Source organism: Felis catus, chromosome B3 (assembly GCF_018350175.1).
Source record: "Felis catus isolate Fca126 chromosome B3, F.catus_Fca126_mat1.0, whole genome shotgun sequence".
NCBI classification, from domain to species: domain Eukaryota; kingdom Metazoa; phylum Chordata; class Mammalia; order Carnivora; family Felidae; genus Felis; species Felis catus.
The window spans coordinates 5,594,771-5,608,825 of record NC_058373.1 but is presented as its reverse complement, the minus strand read 5'-3'; the positions used below and the strand labels follow the sequence as shown (position 1 = coordinate 5,608,825).

General features: G+C 52.1%; 2 protein-coding genes across 16 annotated transcripts; one reads left to right on the top strand and one right to left on the bottom strand.

Annotated features, from left to right (window-relative positions):
* Positions 1-288: 288 nt before the first annotated feature.
* CIB1 (calcium and integrin binding 1) lies at positions 289-4,052 on the bottom strand. Its single transcript, XM_023254908.2, has 7 exons — positions 3,830-4,052; positions 3,654-3,688; positions 2,521-2,629; positions 1,242-1,392; positions 977-1,095; positions 812-900; positions 289-546 (listed from the first exon to the last, which is right to left on the bottom strand). Exons 1-7 carry the CDS (start codon positions 3,878-3,880, stop codon positions 525-527), a joined length of 576 nt encoding a protein of 191 aa, XP_023110676.2. The 5' UTR covers positions 3,881-4,052; the 3' UTR covers positions 289-524.
* A 140-nt stretch (positions 4,053-4,192) lies between these two features.
* Positions 4,193-13,736, top strand: GDPGP1 (GDP-D-glucose phosphorylase 1). Of its 15 annotated transcripts, XM_045058786.1 has the most exons (8): positions 4,193-4,563; positions 4,800-4,929; positions 7,157-7,372; positions 7,487-7,597; positions 8,815-8,986; positions 11,198-11,254; positions 11,617-11,667; positions 12,386-13,736. In XM_045058786.1, exons 7-8 carry the CDS (start codon positions 11,629-11,631, stop codon positions 13,553-13,555), a joined length of 1,209 nt encoding a protein of 402 aa, XP_044914721.1. In that variant the 5' UTR covers positions 4,193-4,563; positions 4,800-4,929; positions 7,157-7,372; positions 7,487-7,597; positions 8,815-8,986; positions 11,198-11,254; positions 11,617-11,628; the 3' UTR covers positions 13,556-13,736. The 15 variants fall into 15 exon arrangements, with proteins under 15 accessions (XP_044914721.1, XP_044914722.1, XP_044914720.1 ...); XM_045058787.1 differs by lacking the exon at positions 7,157-7,372 and having other exon boundaries at positions 4,800-4,875; XM_045058785.1 differs by having other exon boundaries at positions 4,800-4,875; positions 7,157-7,597.
* Positions 13,737-14,055: the final 319 nt, after the last annotated feature.

The window sequence follows — 14,055 nt, the reverse complement described above, 5'->3', positions numbered from 1 at the left end:
GAGGAGGGACAGAGAGAGAGGGAGACAAAATCTGAAGCAGGCTCCAGGCTCTGCACAGAGCCCGATGTGGGCCTTGAACCCACGAAATGCGAGAGCCCAATGTGGGGCTTGAAACCATGAAATGCGAGATCATGACCTGAGCTGAAGTCGAAAGCTCAACCGACTGAGCCACCCAGCCCCCACCCCCACCCCCACTGGCCCTTTAAATCCTGTTGTTCCCAGTATGACCAAAGGTTCCTGGAAGTCCAGTCCTGTCCCATACCTGTGTTTCTAGTATCACGCAAAGGGTCAAAACATCTACACCTTTATTATAGATTAGTAGAACACAAATAGAGCGATGACAGTGACAGGAGAGGCCCCGCCATGGAGGGCCTTCCCCTGCCTGGAGCAGGACTGCACAGTGCCAGCTCTGGGCTAGGCCAGCTCGGCCGGCCCTGGCAACACAGGCATGACCTCGGCCACAGCTCAGCAGTGGAAAGGCTCTTGGGCAGGGTGCTTGCTGGGACACATGGCTGTGGCTCCTGTCACAGGACAATCTTAAAGGAGCTGAACAAGAGAAAAGTGGCTCGGGTTTTCTGCTGGAAGAGGAGGGGAGACACTAACCCCAAACTTACCCACATCTTCCCTAAGACCCTTTGGAATGGGCTGACCCACGTCTGTCCGTCCCCTTTGGAAGAGCTGCCCTGAGACGCTGAGAGGAACTGGGGCCTTCTCAGCCCGGCTGCCACCTCCCATCCCAACATCCCAGGCCCAGCTGCAGCAGGCGGGGACCCAGGGGTAACCAGAACGCAGGGGGACCGTGACCTCATACCTGGCAAAGTCTGGTGAGCGGGAGATGACGTGCTGGAACTCTGAGAGGTTGATGGTGCCATCCCGATCGATGTCGGACTCTTCCAGGATCTGGGAAAGGACAGCTTCAGGCCAAGTCCTAGCCCTCCCCTCCCGCTCCCTGGCCCGGCCCGGCCCGGCTACTCACGTTGTCAATGAGTTGTTTCATCTCTGAAGCACTAAGCTGCGTGTCCTCGCCCGGGCCCGTGAGGCAGTTCACGAGCTGGCTCAGGTCTTCTCGGTTCAGGGTTCCATCATCATCGAAGTCTATGGACAGACGCAGGAAGCCAGAAAGTATGTGGTCAGTGTGAGTTCCAAGGCTCCACAGAGACCCCCGGCTCCCGAGCAGGAACACCACCACCAGGACCATGTGGGAGCAGGCCATGTCAGGCCAGGCTGCTCCTGGCCCTCACCGAAGATGCGGAAGGCATAGTGGGACTTGAGGTCTGGAGTCGCTGTGTCACTGAACACACTGAGGAGGTCCAGGAAGTCCTCGAAGCTCAGGCTGTCCCTCGCTGGCGATGTGGAGAAGACTCTGCAGATTCGCTCCTTGAAGGGGTTGGCCTAGGCAAGAGAGCCTTCTGTGAACACCATGGGATGTAGCCCAGGTCACACACTCCTCAAACCCTGCCAGGAACTGGAGGGAGTAGGTCACGGTACCATGAGCTTGGGCTCACGGGAGAGCATGCTCAGTGTTTTGGGACCAGCACGGAGGGTGGGAGAGCCAACTGACTGAGGAAGGGACAGGGACGGCTGTAACCGAGTCAGTTTGACCCAACAGCAGGCCTAGGGGCAGAGAAGGAAGATGAAAGCATCCTAAGCAGAGAACAAGATGGGCTGGTTACTATAAAACACGTTTACTTGAACACTCACTGTGTTATAGGCACCAGGCCGGGCCCTTTGCCTAAAAATTTTCACAGCAACCCTGTGGAGAGGCATTTGGCCTCTGGAATAGAGCTTCTCAAACTTTAATACAGAAACTTAACTCCTTTTATTTATTTATTATTATTTTCAGGCTCATTTATTTTGAGAGAGAGAGACAGACAGACAAAGCTAGAACAGGGGAGGGACAGAGAGAGAGAGGGAGAGAGAGAGAATCCCAAGCAGGCTCTGCACTGTCAGGACAGAGCCCGACGCAGGGCTTGAACTCACAAGTTGTGAGATGACCTGAGCCAAAATCAAGAGCGGACGCTAAACCAACTGAGCCACCCAGGCGCCCCTCAACTCCTTTTAAAGGACAAAACTTAGGGGTGCCTGGGTGGCTGAGTTGGTTAAGCGGCCAACTTCGGCCCAGGTCATGATCTCACAGTCCATGGGTTCGAGCCCCGCATCAGGTTCTGTGCTGACAGCTCAGAGCCTGGAGCCTGCTTTGGATTCTGTGACTTGCTCTCTCTCTGCACCCCCCCCCCTGCCCCCCTGCCCTGCTCATACTCTATCTGTCTCTCTCTCAAAAATGAATAAACATTAAAAAATAATAAAAAATATAATAAAGGACAAAACTTACTTGACTCTCCAATAATATGTCCAAGAATCCCAGTTTGAAAAGCACCATTCTAGTTAATTCCACTGGGTGATTTTGATAAAGCCCTTGTCCCCAGGAAATTGGGACTAAATGGAGGAAAGACCAGAATGGGGGACTAGTGACCACATGATCTCAAGATGAATAGCAGAGGCAGGGTGGGGGACTGGCACCTTGAGCTCTGGAAGGCTGAGGATCTGCTCCAAGGACACTCGTGTGTGCAGTGACTCCTCCGTGCTCCGGTGCTCCTGAGGAAGCAGCTCACAAAACCGCCTGTGGGCTCTGGCAGAAGGAGAGGAACCTGTTGGCAAACCTTCCTGTGTGTATCACATCCCCACTCCTCGCCTTGTTACCCATTATAAACCAGGTGACAAGCTAAGCCACATACACAGAGCTTCTCAGCCATCAGGCATAAGCCAAAGGGAGATATGTCACCAGACTACAGGCTGGGAGTCCATTCATGCAATGGGTATTTACTGAGGGCCTACTGTGTGCCAGGCACTGTACTGGGACTGGCTCTAGAGCTCCCAGAGGGATGGAGAGGGTGCAGAAGGAGCCAGCAGTTGGCCCTGAAAAACAGTGAGAAAAGAGTAAAGTCGAAACCTCACTTTCATTTCACTCCAGGGATCTCCAGCTCCTCAAAGCCTTCCATTTTAGCAGCTACCTAAACGATCTCTTCCTCCGCCCCCAGCTCCTTCCCACTGGGATTATTTTTGCCAAGAGAAGCCAAGGAATCGCCTCACTCAAGCGCCTTCACCACAAAAAGCTGGCACACGGCTAGGAAGGGGTTTCCAGCCCGAATTCAAATCCTCTCACTTGGAGCATACTCTTAGGCAAGTAAACAAACTTTTCGGAAACCTGATTCATTGTCCCCCGCACCTCCCTCCTAAGGATTGAATTAGGTAATATAGGCAAGCACTTCGCACAGTTGCTGGCGCACGACGAGTGCTCAGTAAGCGTTAACGGTTACTGTATATATTCAGGTCAAGTTACGAGGGGCCGGGCTCCCGGTAGGCGAAGTCCGCCGAGCCCCCGCCGGGCTGGAGCAGGAAGTTCGATAACGCAGGAGCCAGGGAGCGCAGGCCCCGGAGCGCCCAGCCCGGGCGGAGGCTTCGGGGTGGCTCTGCGGTGCGCATCGGGGCCCCCTGAGCCGGCGGGGAGGGCTCGCGGCCGGGGCGCGGGCACCTGCTCGGCCGCGGGCCCCGTCCCTCCCCCTGGGGGACCCTTTGTTAAACTCGTCTGTGGACAGAGCCCCCCGAAGTCGCCTCTAGAAGATCCGGGAGCTGAGGTTCGAGACGGCACTTACAGGAGGATCTCCTGCTTGGTCAGGAACGTCAAGTCCTGGAAAGCAAAACGGGAGGGGTTCAGCGGGCCTCCCGGAGGCCGCGCCCGTCCTACCGCCCGCCCCGGTACCCAGCCCCGGGACCCCGCTCCCAGCGCAGGCCCGCGCGCAAACTCCCCGGGGACCGGCGTCCCGCGCACCTGGTACTCGGCCAGCAGCTCCTTGGACAGGCGACTGCCCGAGCCCCCCATCGCCGCGCAGCGCGCAGAACTCCGCCAACTTGTCTCGGGGCGCCGGCAACTTTTTCACTTCCGCCCTCGGGCCGCGTCACCGCCCCGTTCCCGCGGCAACCGCTCCTGGGGCCACCGCCCCCGGGCCCGCCCCCTCCTTAAAGCGCCCTGGCGCTCCCGGCCGGGTTCAGCGGGCCCGCTTCGGGAGGTCCGCGGCTAGCTGGAGGCGGGGCCCGGAGCGGGGCCGGACGCTCTGGGGGCGGAGCCCAGCCCGCACGACCCCGCCTCTGAAGCGGACGGGGCGGGGCCCGCCGCGCGCGGGCGTGCGGACTGCGCATGCGTCCGGCACGCCACTGCCTCGCCATGGCTGGGATAGGATCTTGCGGCGAGTGTCGCGTTGCGTCCGGTTCGACTGCAGTCGGTGATGGCGGAGGCTTTGGGCGCGGCCCGGTAGGGGCATCAGGGAAGTACCTGGTGCCTGGATATCCGGGAAGCCTCGAGAATCGCTACGTGGCCGAAGGCTGCCGGCCAAGCATCCGCTCGGCGAGGGCTTTTTCATTCAGCTCGTACCACTGTGCCCTCGCCGCACGTGTTGCAGCCCGCATGCCACCTCCAGAAATCACAGAACCTTGCGGCCCACTGAGGCTGTACGCAGAGTGCCGGGAGCCGTGCTTAGTGATCGGTTTTCACAAGGGCCCTGCAGGGTAGGTTCCCATTTTATAAATGGGGAGAACAGGTCCGGTGCGGGGTGGGGGGGGGGGTCCGTGACTTGTCTAAGCTCCATTTTGAAAGAGGTCACCCCAGTCTAAGTCTCTTTTCACGGCTCTCCATGGCCATACTGCTTACCCTAGCCGACGTGCTCTCTTCTGACCCACGTCGCTTCCAGAGGCGGTAAGGACCGAGGGTGACCTGTTTGCTCTTGTCCCCTCTCAATCTCTAGGAAAACGCTTGGCACGTAGAAGGCTTCAACGAATTGGATGCATGCATGCATGAACGAACCTACACTAGTCCAGAAGGTGAGGATTACAGGTTCCTGAGAGGAGGAGGTGGGAGTTTTCAGCTTTATTGAGGTATAATTGACACACTTGTTGGAATTCGTTCTTGACTCTCCTGATTTATTCTGCTTGCTGATCTTTGTGAAGTCTAAGCCTGATCATGTTGATTTCAGCTTAAAACTAATGATTAAAAACCAGTCTAGGACCCTCTGAAATCTGACTTCAGCCTCTGTCCCTTCCTCTTGGCTCTCAGTTCCTCTTCCGTCTTAGCCCCAGGGAAGCCTTTCCTGCTTCCCTAGACTAGGTTAGGAGTCTTATACTTACAGAATCCCCAGTGCAGTTTATGTTGACTTGGCTTACTTGTCTGTAAGCCCCGTGAAGAGCTAGGAGAATTGCGATCTACAGGATCTGAGAGGTGGCAGTTGTTGAGTAAATGTTGCTGAGTGACTTCCCCAGCACTGAATAAGGCCTTCATCTATCTGAGAGTGACTTTAGTAAGACTCACTATATCAGCATGTGAGTCCCACCATTGTGGAAATGTTCTCTTCCAAGAAGCGGGGGCTGCAGAGCAGTGAGAACACCAAAACCAGTCGAGGTGAGTGGAGTGTAGCCCAGTCCCAACCTGATCATCCTGACAGTAGGCTGGCTCTTCCTGTGCAAGAAAGGATTTTTCGGGCACCTAGGTGGCTCAGTCCATTAAGCGTCCGACTTCAGTTCAGGTCATGGTCTCGCAGTCTGTGAGTTCGAGCCCTGCATTGGGCTCTGTGCTGACAGCTCAGAACCTGGAGTGCTCTTCGGATTCTGTGTCTCCCTCCATCTCTGCCCCTCTCCCACTCGTGCTCTCTCTCTCTCTCTCTCTCTCTCTCTCTCTCTCTCTATCTCAAAAATGAATAAACGTTGAAAAAAATTAAAAAAAAAAAAAGGATTCATCTTTGGGTAGTAAAAGGATAGACAGGAAACAGGAAGCTGTCCTAGTGTCTCCTGTACTAGACTGAGGGGAGGGAGCACTGGCCAGCCAAGGCCAGTCCCTGGACTTCATGGTGAGACTATCTCTTCACAGTGAAGATGTGGAAATAGGCCCTGTGCCGTGGTGACCATCAGTGACATAGATCTCCCAGCCACCTCACTTGGTGCTAAGCCCTTCTTTGAACAGCCTTCTGATTATAATGTTGCTTCCTGGTACATTTTTATATAGAGGAGGGACTATACTGATTAGCCAATATGAACATTTTGTGCCGTTTGGCACGTTTCTCATTGTAAGTTATTAAATAGGCATTCTGAGCCTGGTTAGCATACCGTCCTGCCTTGCCTGATCAACTCTTGAAACAGTGTAAAACCTGAGTTGCTGATAATGCTTTTAACAATAGCTTCTAGGGGCTCCTGGGTGGCTTGGTTGAAAGTCCGACTTCTTGGCTCAGCTCATGATCTCGTGGTTCGTGAGTTCAAGCCCCACATTGGGCTTGCTACCATCAGCCTGTCAGTGAGGAACCCAGTTTGGATCCTCGTCCCCCTGTCTCTCTGCCCTTCCCCTGCTTGCACCTGCATACGTGCTCTCTCTCTCTCTCTCTGTCTCTCTCAAAATATAAATTTTTAAAAAAGTAGCTTCTAGTGTTTCCTGTGAAATTATTTTATTTATTTACTTATTTATGAGAGAGAAAGAATCTTTTTTTAAACAATTTTTTTATATGTTTTATTTATTTTTGAGAGAAAGAGAGACAGAGCACAACTGGGGGAGGGGCAGAGGGAGAGGGAGACACAGAATCCGAAGCAGCTCCAGGCTCCGAGCTGTCAGCACACAGCCCGACATGGGGCTCGAACGCACAAACCGTGAGATCATGACCTGAGCCCAAGTCAGATGCTTAACTGACTGAGCCACCCAGGCGCCCCAAGAAAGAGACAATCTTAAGCTCCACACCCAGCACAGAGCCCGATGCAGGGCTGGATCTCATGACCTTGGGATCATGACCTGAGCTGAACCACCAGGCTCCCCTTAGTTGAATTTCTTTTTTTTTTTTTAAGTTATGTTCAGGGGCGCCTGGGTGGCTCAGTCGGTTGGGCATCCGACTTCAGCTCAGGTCATGATCTCACAGTCCGTGCGTTCCGGCCCCACGTCGGGCTCCGTGCTGACAGCTCGGAGCCTGGAGCCTGCTTCAGATTCTGTGCCTCCCTCTGTCTCTGCCCCTACCCTGCTCATGCTGTCTCTAAATTTAAAAAAAATTAAAAAAAATTTTTAAAGTTCCAGGACATTTATTTCCCTGCTTATAATACTATTTCTTTCTTCCTGTTTCCCTTGGGACATTAGGTAGGATGGCCACACAAGCCTTCTCTGAGGCAGTGACATTTGATCTGAGACCTGAAAAACCCAGCCATGTGAAGAAAATCTGGGAAAAGGGTGTTGTAGGCAGGAAGCACAGAAGACACCAAGGCCCTGAGCAGAAACAAGTCCAGTAAGAGTGAAGAGCAGAGAGAGGTGTGAGAGAGAGAGGCACAGCTAAGGCTTGAGAGCCCAGAGCCCGCGGTGAGGAAGTGGACTTCATTCTCAGGGCTCAAGGTCACATTCCTAGTGAATGCTAGGGCTGGAATTCAAGCACCTCGTCAGCCCTTAAAACCTAATCTCTCACCTTTGTCCCAGGGTGATACCCACCTCACAGACTCGTCCGGGTCACTAGAGAAAACTTAGAACGTGCCTGGCGCAAGATAGACGTGCAACCGGTGTCCCCTTTCTCCTGGTTTTCCTGTAAAGGTTTGATCCTGTCACACACTCACTACTGATTGATCACTCTAAATTATTCTTCTTTATTCGTCCATAATGCTTTTTGCCTACTGGTTCACTTTATAAATATGACCAAATGCATTTTCTATGGATTCAACTGATCAGTATATCTTTACTTGTATTTTTAGCCCTCTGGTGTCATCTTAGCCCTGGGTCCTTTGTCCTAGCCCCTGGCTTTACATGTTATTCCAAATTTGTATCTCGCCCACACCTTACCCTTGACCTCCAGGTTTGACTGTCAGCTGTCTACACCATGTCTCGGATGCCCAGGTTCCCTCCTGGGCTCCTCCTCTTCAGTCCTCCCGTTTTCTAATCAGCCTGTGCCCACCCCCCACCCCACCATCAGCTCCACCAGCTCTGTAAATGCCACTGCAGTGTACCTTGTCTCTGAAGCTAGGTCCCTCCTACGTCTTCCCTGTGCCTCAGTGCCCCTAGGCAGCCTGTCGCGGGCCCTGTTGGTTGGGCCCTGCAGGCAGGGCCCACATCCCCTGCTCCTCTCCATCTGTTGCCACCTGTGCCAGCCAGTCTGCCTCTTCGCCCACCTGGCCGTCAGAGTCGCCTCCCGAATGGTCCCCTTCCGCTTTGCTCCCCTGCATCCACTTCCCCCACGGCATTTGGGAAAAAGGTTTATAAAGTATCAGATGGTCCTTCTGCCTAGAACCTCCCAGGGATTTCTTTTTTCATTTAGAATAAAACCCAAGCTCCTGACCGTGATGCATAAGGCCCTACAGCTAATCTGGCCCCTGCCTTCCTCCCCAGCCTCATTCCACCACCACCACCACCACCACCTGTTGGCCATGTTCTAGTTAATAGTGGCTTCCTTTCTGCTCTTGAATAGACCAAGCACCTGCCTGACTCAGGACCTTGGACTCGCTATTTGCTTTCCTAGAATACACTCTCCTCGACTCTTCATTGCAGGGTTTTTCTCATTCTGCGTGTCTTCACTCTGCTGTCACCTCAAAGAGCTGAGCCCTGCCCTATTATTGAAGTCCGATGCCCTGATCCCACCTTTTGGTTACCGTCTCTTGTATCATGTTTATTTCCCACAGAATACTATCACCGTGTTCATTTTGCTTGTTGTCTGACTCTACCACAGGATATAAATTCTATGACAATAGGGACCCTTTTCACCTTATTTGCTCCTATGTCCTCATTGCCTCATATGTAGCAGTTACTTTTTTTTTTAGGTAGGCTTCATGCCCAGCGTGCAGCCCAACACTGGGCTTGAACTCAGGACCCTGAGATCAAGACCTGAGCTGAGATCAAGAGTTGGACACTTAACCAGCTGAGCCGCTCAGGTGCCCCTGTAGTGGTTACTTTAAATAGTTGGATTTTGTGGCTCAGCTGAACATGGAGCAGGTGCGTGGAAGAGGTGCCCCCAGAATATCGGGAGTGGGTGTGAGGTGGCCGTTGACCCTGAATAAATGAATGAAGGAGAGAGTACGCGAATAGTCTTAAGTATATAGCTCAAATAAATAGCAAAGTGTTGGATTTCTTAAATCTCTTCTGAGACTCACTTAAAATTATTTTTAATTGTGGCAAAATATGCATAAAATTTCACCTCTTGACTATTTTTTTAATTTTTTTTTTTTAATTTCTATTTTTGAGAGAGAGACAGAGTGCAAGCAAGGGAGGGGCAGAGAGAGAGGGAGACAGGATCCGAAGCAGACTCTAGGCTCTGAGCTGTCAGCACAGAGCCAGATGCGGGGCTCTCACCCATGAACCCTGAGATCATGACCTGAGCCAAAGTCAGACACTCAACCGACTGAGCCCCACAGGTGCCCCGATGTCTTAACTGTTTCTAAGTGTATCGTACGGTAGTGTTAAATATACCACATGATTGACTCTTTTTATCTTGCAACAGTGAAACTCTGTACCATTAAACAACAAAAAACTCCCTCTTCCCTCTCCCGGCCCCTGACAGCCACCATTCTACTTTCTGTCTCTCTGAATTTGACTGCTCTCAGTACTTAATATAGATGGGATCATATGGTAGTGTTCATCCTTTAGTTCCTGGCTTATTTCACTGAACATGACGTCCTCCAGGTTCATCCATGTTGTGACGTGTGCCAGCATCTCCTTCCTTTGTAAAACTCAGTAATCCTCCACTGTGTGAATGTGCCACATTTTGTTTAGCCTTTCATCTGTCAGCGGACACTTGGGTGGTTTCTGCCTTTGGCTGCTGTGAAAAATGCTGCTGTGAACACAGGTGTACAAATATCTGTTTGAGCCTCTACTTTGAGTTGTAATCTCTACACTCAATGTGGGGCTCAAACTTACAACCCCAGGATCAAGAATCACATGCTCCAGGGGCACCTGGGTGGTGTTTGACTTGGGCTCAGGTCGTGATCTCATGGTTCGTGAATTGGAGGCCCATTTAGGGTCCTTTGTCCCCCTCTCTCTCTGCCCCTCCCCCGCTCATTCTCTCTTTCAAAAATAAATTAAAACGGGGGCGCCTGGGTGGCTCAGTCGGTTGAGTGTCCGACTTCGGCTCAGGTCATGATCTTGTGGTCCATGAGTTTGAACCCCTCATCGGGCTCTGTGCTGACAGGTCAGAGCCTGGAGCCTGTTTCAAATTGTGTCTCCCTCTCTCTCTCTGCCCCTCCCCTGCTCATGCGCTCTCTCTCTCTCTCTCTCTTGCTCTCTCTCTCTCTCTCTCTCTCTCTCTCCTTCTCTCAAATAAATAAACATTAAAGAAAAAAATTTTAGGGGCGCCTGGGTGGCTCAGTCGGTTAAGCGTCCAACTTCAGCTCAGGTCACGATCTCGCGGTCCGTGAGTTCGAGCCCCGCGTCGGGCTCTGGGCTGATGGCTCAGAGCCTGGAGCCTGCTTCCGATTCTGTGTCGCCCTCTTTCTCTGCCCCTCCCCCGTTCGTGCTCTCTCTCTCTGTCTCAAAAATAAATAAACTTTAAAAACAAAAAAAAAAAGAAAAAAATTTTAATGGAAATTGTTTTAAAAAATTAAAAGAAAAAGATTTGTTATTGTGGTGGGAGGCCTGGGTGGCTCAGTTGGTTAACCTGACTCTTAATTTCACCTGAGGTCATGATCTCACGGTTCATGGGTTCTAGCCTCATTTCAGGCTCTGCTATGTTTCTCTCTCTCAAAGTAAAGAAATCAACTTAAAAAAAAAAAAAAAAAGACTTGTTATTGTGGTAACAGCATAAGATTTACCATCTTAACCATTTCTTTTTTTTTTTTTTTTTAATTGTCAAATTGGCTAACATACAGTGTGTAAAGTGTGCTCTTGGTTTCTGGGGTAGATTTCAATTTTCTCAGCTACAAAATTGAAATTCTAGACCTATTAAGCTTGACCTTTTTTTTAAGTTTATTTATTTATTTTTGAGAGAGAGAAAGAGTGCACGTGTGCATCTGTGAGCAGGAAAAGGGCAGAGAGAGAATCCCAAGCAGGTTCTTTGCATCAGCTCAGAGCCCTTGAACTGTGAGATCATGACCTGAGCCGCAATCAGGAGTCAGACACCTGACTGAGCCACCCTGGCGCCCCTGAACTAGACCTTTGGTATGTAATTTTGTATGTTTTTTAATGTTTCCTTTCTGTTTCATTAATATGAAGTTTCTGGACCGGAAGAGCTGAGGAAGCCCAAACTTGAGCTGAAGCAACTCTACTGAGGTAAGCCTCCTTGTGAGGTCCTGAGCCAACAGCAGGCCCTTCTCCCGGACACCTGGGTCCACAGGGCTCCAAGGGCCGCGTGGGAGATGGGAGACAACCATGCATTTCCCCCTTGAAGGATCGACCCTGGTGCTTACGCACGTCCACACCCAAATGGCTCTCTGCGTGGCCATTTGGAATCACTACTGAACAGTGGAAAGGCTGTTCTTGTAAAAGGAGTGGTCAGCTTTGAAACCTTGGCCATTCTTATACAAAAGAATGCTGTTTCAGTTTTCTGTAGGGCCCTTTGATAATGTATCAAAAGCCTGAGCCATGCACGGGCCTACTCTGACCCAGGAGTTTACTGTGATTTTATCTTAAAGGAAAATAAAAACATGTCTGGAAACAGATACACAGGATGTTCGTTGCAACAGGTATGAAATTAGCAACAACCTATATGCATAATTAAGATTGGTTAAAAATCAAAGTTCATCTATATATGAAAATAAGGCTGAATGTAAATGGTGATTTTCCCCCCAGGTGTTGGAATCAAGTGTTGTATTTTAGCTCTGTTTGCTTCTCTACTCAAGAAAGTTGACAAGACGCTTGGGTGGCTGAGTCAGTTAACATCTGACTCTTGATCTCAGGGTCATGAGTCCAGTTCCCACATTGGGACTTGAAAGAGAGAAAGAGAGGGGCACCTGGGTGGCTCAGTTGGTTAAGCCTCCTACATGGGGTCAGGTCATGATCTCGCAGTTTGTGAGTTAGAGCCCCACGTCAGGCTCTATGCTCAGAGCCTGGAGCCTGCTTCGGGTTCTGTGTGTGTCTCTCTCGGCCCCTCCCTTGCTCACACTCTGTCTCTCTCTCTCAAAAATAAAAAACAAAAGAAACATAAAAAAGGGAGGGGGAGGGAGAAAGTTTATTCAATATACGTAACTTTTAGAAAGAACATGTATATTTTAATGCAGCAAAAATGAATGCTAACGTGTAGGCGATGGAATCATGAGTGATTTCGTGTTTTCGACATCTTTTCCCAAAGGCATCTATTAGTTTTGTAATCAGAACAAAAAGTGAAATTTCTTTGAAAATAAAAATACAGTCTCTGGAGATGGGTTAGCATCATGTATCTTTCACCTCTTATGACTGTTACAGGTCAGCCCCATGGCCGTTCCACACGATTCACACGAGACTTCCTATTTGCTGCCTCCAAACAGTAAGGACTGGGAAGGGCATGGCATTCCTGACTTTGTCTACGGGCAAGAGGAGCTGGTGCTGGAAGGGATTCAGTGGCCGAGGGACGCGCCCGGCCTCCCGGAGGACACGGTACCACCCTCTCGCTTCGACTCTGTGCTCTGCTCCGCCTGGAGGCAGCGGGTGGAGCTGGGGCTGTTCCGCTACCGCCTGGGGGAGCTGCAGACCCAAACCCTCCCCGGTGCCGTGGGTTTTGTGGCTCAGCTGAACGTGGAGCGAGGTGCGCAGAGGAGGCGCCCCCAGAGCATCAGTAGTGTGAAGCAGGCGTTTGACCCTGCGCTGTTTAACTTCAACAAGATCCGGCCAGGAGAAGTCCTCTTCCGTCTGCTCCGGGAGCCCGATCTGCCAGGCGCTCTCCAGCAAGAGGACATCCTCGTAATGATCAATGTCAGCCCCTTGGAGTGGGGCCACGTGCTGCTGGTGCCCGAGCCCACCCGTGGGCTCCCCCAGCGCCTGCTGCCCGGTGCGCTGCGGGCCGGGGTCGAGGCTGTGCTGCTGAGCTCACACCCAGGCTTCCGCGTCGGCTTCAACAGCCTGGGTGGCTTGGCCTCAGTGAACCACCTCCACCTGCACGGGTATTACCTGGCCCACAGACTGCCTGTGGAGGGAGCACCGAGCGAGCCCCTGGACCCCGGGGGGCATCTGCACCTCCTCCAGGCCGTCCCAGCGCCCGGCTTCCTCTTTTACACTAGCGGGCCGGGGCCTGACTTGGAAGCCTTGATAGGCAGGGTATGTCGGGCCACCGACTATCTGACTGACCGCGAGATCGCCCATAATTTGTTTGTGACGCGGGGGGCCCCACCTGGAAAGACATCACCCTCCTCGGCTCTCACGGGGGTCCGAGTGATTCTGTGGGCCCGGAAGTCCAGTTTTGGGGTAAAGGAAGGCGAGGCGTTCAATGTTGCCCTCTGTGAGCTGGCCGGGCACCTCCCTGTCAAGACGTCCCAGGATTTCAGCAGTCTGACAGAGGCGGCTGCTCTGGCCCTCATTCAAGACTGTCTGCTGCCCCCCGCCCAGGCAGAAGAGGTCCGGGCAGCGCTAGTGGCCTTGATAGCCCAGGACGAGCAGTAATCCTTCCGGAAGTATTTATTTTCTACCCGGTCTAAGTCCCTTTCCAGAGAGCCGTCCACAGGGGCCGTTTGGGCATTTCTGTGACTGCCTTCTTACCTGTCTCAGCCTAAGGGGACAGGTAAAGAATTGACACGTGGCCTCTTTAAAGAGAAGAAACGTTAGAATAAATCGAACAAATGAGCCTCCGTGCATGTATCTGCTTCTCACCTTCCGTCTTGGACAAGCCTCAGGGATGTCAAACCTGTCACTGAGAAGGGAGGATGCGCAAGAGTTCCGTACTCCTGACTTTGTATCTGGACTTTTCCCTTCCGGTCACGTCCTGGCAGAGTGATAGTTCATGTGCCTCTGGCACTGTGCCCCCGCTTCCTCTGCTCTCGCCTGTCTGCTTATTCTCCCGTCGCCCACCCCCCACTGGTTATCATTTCTTCATCCCTCCCGTCTGTTCGGCCCTGCTTACAGCACCTTCCCCTCCCAGGCCACCCTTGAATTTTCCTCCAGCC